We start from the raw sequence: 9,349 nt of genomic DNA, 5'->3' as shown, positions 1-9,349 counted from the left end.
AGCATTTCCCAAATATCAAATAATCCAATTGGGTAAGTTAAAATTCCGCTTTTAAGGACTTTTACAATTTTTTCTTTTCATTCCTTTATTTTATTTTATTTTATTTTATTTTATTTTATTTTATTTTATTTTATTTTATTTATATGTATATATGTTATATATGTATAAACCTGCTTCTGAGATGGCTTTTTGGACAAGCACTCTACTATGGAGAGTGAGAATCCAGTAGCAGTTCTCACAGCCATAGCTATACACCTGCCTATGTGGCAAGAATGCAATCCCAGGTTTTCTGGAATTTTCTTCAAGGGACTCTTCTATATCCTTAAGGTGATTTCTGACTTGTTCACAAAATTACTGCTCCCAGGTGGCTGGATGCATTTGCTCCTCTTGCACCATGAGAGTGAAAGGATGGCCTGCTGGAAGTTATCTCCCATCACGACGTACAGCAGAAGGTTACCACAGGTGTTGAGTGCAGCCAGAGGTCGAGAGATGATGTAGATGGCATGAATCTGCTTCTCAACATGACAGCTGACTGGGCACAACTGCAGTTCAACCCGAGCTACCCGAAAAAGGTGGAAGGGGAGGAAGGACACATAGAAGACCACCAAGAGGATGATGGCAAGTCTGCGAGCCTTCTGTTTGTGGCTAGCCCATGTCTGGGGTCCAGTGGCCAAGGCAGAAATAATAAGTGCATAGCACAGAGTCACTGTCACCAGGGGCAAGAAGAAGGCCAGGCTGGTGAGCAGCCAGTTATACCACCTGATTGCACCCAGGTTTTCAGAGCTGGTGAAATCAAGGCATAAGGATCTGTTTTGCTCCTCTTTTGAGGAGATCAAGAAGTTGATGGGACTGACAGCTGCCAGGGAGACCACCCAAATGGCTGCACAGGCCACTGCTGTCCACCGCTTCCTCTGGACATGGAAAAACTTCATAGGGTGGACAATCACCATGTAGCGGAAGGCACTGAAGCAAGTGAGGAAGAGGATGCTGCTGTACAAGTTGAAGTGGAAGCCAAAACGAATGAACTTGCACAAGAATTCCCCAAAGATCCAGCGCTCCCCATTGGCATAGTAGTGTATCAGAAACGGAAGGCTGGTGAGGTAGAGCAGGTCTGTGAGTGCCAGGTTCAGCATGATGATGGTGCTGCTCTTCCAAGGCCTCATCTTGAAGCTGTAAACACAGATTGCAATAACATTTCCTGGGAAGCCCACCAGAAAGATGAGGCTGTACATAACAGGGAGGTACAAAGTCTTCAGACTGACTTCTACATCGGTGCAGTTGGGAAAATCACCTCTGATATCTTGCCACGTCGCGGGGTTGGCTAAATCACCACTTGTTGCATTCATGTTTCTTCCTTAATGCTTAAGGAAGAGAGAAATACTTAGTGTTCTCTGACAGAAAAGACCCTGTACTAGCCTCTTAAAAACAATGACTAACCAGGTCTTATTTCAAGTTCCCACCACTGCCTCTGTTATAGTGCCTTTATTAAATAAGTAAAGGCCTTGCTGCTTTGGTGAGAATTAAACCTGATCTATAGGCTTTTTGTTCATATTTATACAGATACAGTAAAAATTGTCTTCCCACATATGTGTTTTCAGGGAAGGGTCTCCACAAGCAGAATCTAAGGGACTCCAAGCACCACGGTGGGTGATGTGTGTCCTCCAGTACATAGAGGTCACCTGCTTTCATCAGGACTCAAGTGCAGCAGAAAGACAGACTGGTTGTGTTGTGCCACTGATGAAAGGCACAGAGAGGAATGTTCAGAATGTTGCTACTACATAAAAGCTATTCACATCATTGCTAATTAACTGGAAAAGAAAGCAGATGTTGAAATGTTTGCATATTCTTTTTAACACTGGAGTTTGGTAGCATTTTTATTCCTCCTTCTCGAAGAAACCCAATACACGAATATTTAATTTTTTTAGTTCATTAACAAGATTAATGTTGCAAAGAAACAGGGTATTTTTATAGATTTTCCATTAGCTGCTATGTAAATGTCTATTCCTTAAAAAAAAATTAAACGGTGATTTTCTTATAGACAGTAGCCTTCAAAGTTCTCTGAAACATTTGAATAAATGCGGCCAACTTTGCAAAGCAGCCATTCTCAAGATATTTTCTGGGACTTGATCAAGATTCAGTGGACTTAAAGATAGTCATAGAATCATAGAATTGCTCAGGTTGGAAAAGAACTTCAAGATCACCAAGTCCAACCTCAACCTAACCCCAACCTAACCTAATCTCAACCATACTACCCTAACTCTAACAATCCTCTGCTAAATCATGTCCCTGAGCAAAGTATATAGAATCTGCAGTATATAGAATCTCCAGCAGGAAATATGGGGCCACTGAAGCTCATAGGAAATAACTGCCAAGGTCACGTGCAGTAAGAGCTCTTGTGTGGATTCCGGTTTTCTTTTAGAGCTGTTTTGATGGGAAAAATATTGAGTAAATCTCAAGTGTAATTATTTCCTGAGGTAGGCAACCTCTTACAGAGTGGTGTCCATCCTCAAATTATTGTGGTCTGCATCTGTTAAAGAGAATCTTATTGAATCATCGCTTCCATTTCTTGTTCCACCTCGAATTTTCTTGATGTGGCTCCCACCCTCAGTCACTTTTGGGATCTCACAGAGACAGGTTCCAGGATTTTAATTGAAATTTGCGTGGAACATACGGTTGAAATGTATTTGAAACACTTACTGTGTGGATAAATCAGTGTCTTGAATTGAGGTGTACAGCAATATACTCAGTAAGGCTTCCCAGGCTAGCATCCCACCCTGTGTGAGAAGGACAGGACCACCTGAGAAAAGACAGTGCTGTCTGTGAACCTCTGCCATATAGAGAGATGCACGTGGATGAGGGCAAAGAGAAGATGACGTGGAAAGATGGCTGGTAAGAAGAAATGCAGTGACATTGTCATACCCAGAACAACCTGTAACATATGGCTAATGTTTAACAAGCCAAACAGCAGAGGCTCTGTTCCACAGCAGCATGCTGTCCATACTGGGAGAACAGCCCTGCTCACAGCATGGTGTTTACAGTGTGCACCTGTTAACTGAGCTGAGGGGCATGGCTGGGTGCTGCTTCCTGCACTTCATGGTTTTTTTTAGGACTATCATTTTGTCAACAGCATTTTTTCCTGCCTATGATTGTGTTGCTGCAGCAAATCCATAAGGACTATAGAGCAAACTCATAGGGGCTGTAGGGCAAATACTTACAAACATCAAAAAGTGTGGTGGCAGCAGCAGCACTCAGATGCTGCATCCATGAGGACCACCACATTCTTCCAGTGGTCCCCTACATTATGGGTGAGGTATCTGACAGGGCAGGGTTTGGGTCCCAGGCCAGTGAGGGAAATCTGGTATGGGGACAAGCACTGCAAGAAGAGCACTGAGTCTAGGGGTCTCCCTTCTGACCTGCCAAAAGATTATACCCAGTGTAACAGGCTGCCAGTGACCAGAGAGAGCAGGCAGCAAGTCTTTGCTGTTGGCCTTATTATTTTACAGTCAGAATTACAAATACAATGTAGACAAAACTTAAATCTAATTAAGCAACAGTTTGTGCTGTGGCAGATTTTATCACACTAAGTAATTGGCCGTAATGGGACTTCTGCAGCCTGAGCTGAGGGCAAGTGATATATGCTGTAGACACATAATGAACTTTAAATAAATTATCCAAGAGCAGAACTCAAAATAAAAGGGAGCTAGATTATTGAAATAGAAACCCTCTCTTAGTCTTAGCAGTGGAGCCACTGCTCCATTACACGCTGTTCTTTACTGTAACCAATTGATTGGAGTCACTTCAAAAAATGTTGTGATTGCATGACTTTAATTGCAGTCACGTATAAAGGAAACGTATTTGCTCCTGCATTGTGATAATTTAATTAGAGCCTGCTGGAAATAAAAGCCAAATGTCTGCAGCCGTGGAAAAGTAACCTAATACCCGTAATTGGACTATATTTCACACAGATGTGTTGCTGAATAAATTAAACAGGATTTGGCTCACAGTGTCTGACTCTTCCACTGGCTCAGTTCTAAGAACCATAAATGATAAATTTAAGGATGAAGATACGAGTTCAACTTTCCTTAGTCTGTAAAATTCTATGAGATATCTCCATGCAGAAGGAGTGTGTGGATTTAACCTGAGCAGTGGATGCATTCCAGAAAAGATAAATCTGTTGTTAATTTGTTCCATGCCTTCATCCCCTTTAACTCTTTGCTCGTTTCTCCTCATTTTGCTCTCTCTCTGCATTCACAATGTTAAAGCAAAATAGACACGTTACCTGTAAGTCCTCAGGACAATCTCCTCTCCTCCTCATAGCTGGACCCTTAAATATCCTGCTCCTGGTGCAGTGGGGTGATCTGGGAGGCTGCAGAAAATCCCCCAGCTGAAGGCAGGCTGTGGGAAGGCTCTGTCTTTGTTTGCAGCTCTAGGTGCCTTCTACAGGTGAAGGCAGCGTGGGCAGCCCCAGCCCCTCACACCTGCATGCAAACTGGCTGCCACATCCCTGTGCCAGCTGTCCCCTGCCTGGCCTCTGCCTCTTGCACAGGATGCAGGGACTGGCCCAGAGTCCATCACAGCATGGGTCAGGACTGCCTGTAACCTGTCTGGTTTGGCTGAGGCGGTATTTTTTGGCTGTTTCCAGCCTAGCAGAGGGAAGCAACCTGGGCACAGAGAAGCAGCACTACAGCAGAGTCTAAGTGAAGGAGCACCAGCTCATCTGGTTCCAGCACATGGGAAGTGGGAGATGTGGGGTGTTGTGGAGAAGGAGCAGGCTGTGAGCTGAGGTGAGCTGCTCTGCAGAGGGCTGGGTGAATGCTGAGGGCAGGACCAGGCCCTGGAATTTCCAGAAAGGTGCCTTTGTTGCCCACACTGTGAGCAGTGGGACCACTGCCTCTCCTGTGGGGAGGAACTTGGAAGGAAGTAAAAGAATCATAGAATCATTAGGGTTTGAAAATACCTCTAAGATCATCCAGCCCAATCATCGACCCATCACCACTATGCCCACCAACCTTGTCCCTCAGTGCCACATCTACCTCTCTCTTCTCTATCCCTCTCTCACATCTGTGCCTCTCTCTTCTGAGAGGGAGGAAGGACACAGGCACCTTTTTGGGTGCTGTGGGACAAGTGTTTTACTTACCTTGCATAGTGACCTGCAAGGAGCATGGGCTTGCCCAGAAGTGCTGAGGTAATTATGTGGGGGGAGGCCGTTAAACATTTTATGGGATGACTTTGCTTTCTGGTGTGGTGCTACCTGAGACTATGACGCTGCTGAGAGTTCCTGCAGAAACTGTGTTTACACATATTGATTGATCTCTCCCATCATCCTTTCCAACAGTTTTGTTTCTTGGGATAGCTGTGCTCCATTGTGGACAGTTATCTTGTTTAAATGCAGCAATCAATGCTCTAGTTTCAAGTTTCTCTTCTTTTTTATCTTGTTTTCTTTTTTTTTTTTCCTCCATGAAGAAAACAAATAAACTTTTTCAAAAGCATAAGCTCCAGATTTATTTTGAATCAAATATTTGCAGACAGGTGGGAAAGTTATTATCTTTAGAGGAAAATGTTGAGGCTGAAAGGAACTTGAATGTTTTCCACTGCTGAGCTTAATTTCATCGTGATAAGAAGTGTGAACTTGGAAACATGGGCAATTATGCACTGCATAATGTAATGGTAAATCGAGCCTCAAATTAATTTGTAAACAGTGCAATTAAAATTAATACATAACTATCCTGTTTCCTTATCTTTATACAAGGGCTGCTCTGAAAGTCATGTCTTATTTTAATTATGTTGGCCCATAACACCAGAGGTGGATGTTGGTGGTAGGGCAGTAGAGGTTGAACCTTCCCACCAATATTCCATTGCATGTTGTTGCTGTGTGACAGATGGCAGCAGAGGGGCAGTCTGACAGCATGATGTCTGACATGGAAGTGCATATGAAGAAAAGGGGTGTCACAGAACTCCTTCACACAGAAAAAATTGGTACCCATTGACATTCATTGATGCTTGCTGAATGATGATGGAGACCAAATGGTGTGAGTACATGAGGCAGTGGGTGATGCGTTTCAGCAGTGGCAGTGTGGTTGGCAGCATGTCCCTGAGAAACAATTGCTATGAACCACTGTTTTTTTTCTTGTTATCGAAAAGTGCTGAAACCACTTTTTACTGTGTGACTAGCTACTACAGAGTAGTACTTTCATTACTATACCTCATGGAAGTTATTTTCCAAAGGGCATTTTTGTTCAAATTTGTGTGGAATAAATTTGTTTGTTTATTCGAGAGCAAATTTAAACAGGAATGATGATAGCCATGCTTGTATTCATGGGAAGAGACTCCTGGCATCAGTACAGTGAGAGTAGTGCCAATCTAGGCTGACAGCAAAGCACAAGTATTTCTTGGTGGGAGTGGGTAGCTACTGAAACAAATCCCCTTCGAAAAGCAGTAGATTCTTCAACTATTGAAATTTTTAAATCAACACTGGAAAGTCTTTTGCATGAAGTAGGAGAGCAGCGTGAGATGATGCCATCATGCAGCTTCATAGGAGATTCAAAAGTTTCAAAGGCTAGAAGAAATTCTAGAAAACTGAACCTGATTCTTGTATACTCATCACTAAAAGGTTTTGCTCAGAATTCCCAGTATAGTTACTGGGAATTTGTTTGGCAGTGTGTATTCTCTTGATTTTTTGTTGTTGATCTTAATAAAGGATGATCTTGGTTTGAAGAGAAAGGCAGAACCCTCTCATTCCTTTGATAGTTTGTTCTGAAGGTGAATTGTGCCCACAGCTGAAATCACATGCTTAGATTTTTATATGACTCTCTCTGGCTTCTGCTTCCAGACTTCCACCTTCTTCATGCCAGTCTCTGCGATAAGAAGCCTGTTTAGCAATGTTTTTTGTTGAAATAAATGAACATTATAACCCAATCACCCTCCATATTTCTTTCTTACTGGGAGGTGGTTAAGTCACCATCCCAGAATGTGTTTAAAAACCATTTGGATGTGGTGCTCAGGGACATGATTTAACGGAGGGCTGTTAGTTAGGGTAGTGTGGTTAAGTTGTGGTTGGACTCGATGATCTTGAAGCTCTTTTCCAACCTGAGCAATTCTATGATTCGCTGATTCTATTAGGTTGATAACTTTAAGGCATCACACAATATGCCTGATCTTCTACAACATATTCTGTCCTTCCTCCCATCAGCCTTGTTAGGTAGAACATGAGGTCCTCCAGACTCCACCCCACATTTCTGCATCTTGGACAGTATGTCAGAGCCAATGGCATCAGAGTCATAGAAAAACCATACATCCACAGTGTGTGTACACAAGTCAGCTCTGCCCATCTACGCCCATGTGACACTGCTGAGGGACATCAGGGATGGCATCTTCTGCACACCTGACCCCCCTGAACCCTAGTATGCTCCTGCAATGTTTGTAATCCTACCTGCTTTGGGGCTCTCTGTCCCTTCACCCACTGATCTCATTGACTTTTCTTCTCTATGTGACTGATGCATCATTTGATTACTGTGGGCATCCTCCTATAGGGACGGAGGAAAGGAGAGATGATCGCTGTATCCATCTTCTTGATAATTCTTAGTTTTTCCCTTGGGAATAACTTTTCTTCAACTCCAATTTGACATGGTGTCCCCAAATTGCAGCTTGTCCTGTAGGAGCTCTGCAGCAAGGCAGTTTTTCTGCTACAGCATCTACACCATTCATTCTTCCGGCCATTCACTCCCCTTTCCTGTGCTGAGTACTTCCTTCCTGTGCCCAGTGGAAAGCCCAGACTGCCAAAATGTGATACTAATGCCCCTGCTATTCTCTTGGTACAACATGTTTGTCCCCAAGAAAGGAGCAGTGTGCCTGCAGGACTTATAAATACAGACAGAGGCACATGAGATGATGCACAGGAGGGATTTCTTCCTGTGCATAGCAGTCAGACACATATAGTCCAAAGATGTACACCTGTTTCCAAATAACTTCCACATATTGTAGCTGTTTGCTGGGGTGATGCAATAAACAAACAAACAAATAAACAAACAAATGAAAATGCCAGAAATGCCTGTGAAAGCTTGAACAGCAGGATGAGTAATTGGTACATTAGTCTTTGGTATGTTTTATTTGTTGCACTTTTTCTTTATTTAAGTTCAGTGAGATTGCAGCACTATGATGTTAGGCGACTGCTGCAGAATATATATTTCAAGGATGGGTTATCTCATATATCACACTTAAGGGCTGGCTGACTGTGTCTGAGCTAGGAGTTCATGCTTCTTACTTTAGTTCTCTGCTTTCATATCAGTGTTCATGACTTTGATGTTTTTTCAAGCTAGTATGGCACTGAGGAAACCTCCCTCCTGCATTATTGTGCTACACCCTGCTGAGGGTTCCTCTTATCTATAAGGATTGCTTTGTCAAGGGTGGGTGTTGCTGACAGATTGTTCTGCAGCTCATTGCAAGTTATTTCCTCATTCCCTTTCCCTGTATGGTTTTGCAGGTTGAGCTATTTACATGTCCTGTTCTTTGCAGTTAGGGATGAACCCTGCTGCTTTTCTTTAGCTACAGTGGTCCAGTTCAGGCAAACTGAGGACAAACATTTCCAGTAACAAAGTGCCCCACTGTACAAACTGTGTATTTGATCTAACCTTTCTCAGCCCAGAATCCCACAACTTGTAGAACCCTTGTAGACCCCTCCTCAAAGCGAAGGAGGATTGGGCTGGCTGGTTGCACATCCCCAATTCCAGAGAGCTTCTGCCTTCTTGATTTGTTGATTTTTAAATGTTAATAGTGTTGCTTTATTCATAAATGTCCTGACTTCTGTTCTGACAGAAGAAGTGATGAGGTGCTGACACAAGCTGCTCAGGGAGGTGGTGGAGACACTGTTCCTGGAGGTATTCAAGAACTGTGTGAAGTGGCACTGAGGGACATGGACAGTGTGCATGGTGGTGACATGTGAGCTGATGGTTGGACTAAATGATCTTAATGATCTTTTCCGACCTTAATGATTTTGGTACTAACGACTACAGGTTTCATTTTTGTAAACCAATCCGAAGTGTGGGTGATTTACTGCTACTTATTATCATAATACTGATTCTCAATCATTGCAATTGATAGCGTGAACTGAAGACCGAAGAGCAGAAATGATCAGAACTCACCTGCATCCGTGTCCTTATAAACCAGGAGGTCAGTGTGCACCAGCTCTGCTCTTTGTAACTAACAGCAGATGTCACTCTTGCCTAACGTATAGAGAGCTGTTTCTCCACTGGAAGAAAGAATCCTTGGTGAAAGTGTTTAAGAGGAGGAAAAAAAGAAAGAATTTTGAGTGCTGGTCATAATTGCTACTGAGTGAAAAGTTTATTTTCAAGTA

At 43.0% G+C, this 9,349-nt stretch overlaps 1 protein-coding gene across 1 annotated transcript; it reads right to left on the bottom strand.

Annotated features, from left to right (window-relative positions):
- Positions 1-314: 314 nt before the first annotated feature.
- Positions 315-1,346, bottom strand: LOC116240293 (2-oxoglutarate receptor 1-like). Its single transcript, XM_031610623.1, has one exon. The coding sequence runs from the start codon at positions 1,344-1,346 to the stop codon at positions 315-317; it is 1,032 nt and encodes a 343-aa protein (XP_031466483.1).
- Between the last annotated feature and the right edge of the window lie 8,003 nt (positions 1,347-9,349).

Source organism: Phasianus colchicus, chromosome 1, assembly GCF_987193195.1.
Source record: "Phasianus colchicus chromosome 1, bPhaCol1.hap1.1, whole genome shotgun sequence".
NCBI lineage: Eukaryota > Metazoa > Chordata > Aves > Galliformes > Phasianidae > Phasianus > Phasianus colchicus.
This window is presented reverse-complemented; position numbering and strand designations above follow the sequence as displayed.

Excerpts from the sequence above, each read along its gene's own strand:
- LOC116240293 (XM_031610623.1), bottom strand. The coding sequence starts at position 1,346 with ATGAATGCAACAAGTGGTGATTTAGCCAACCCCGCGACGTGGCAAGAT.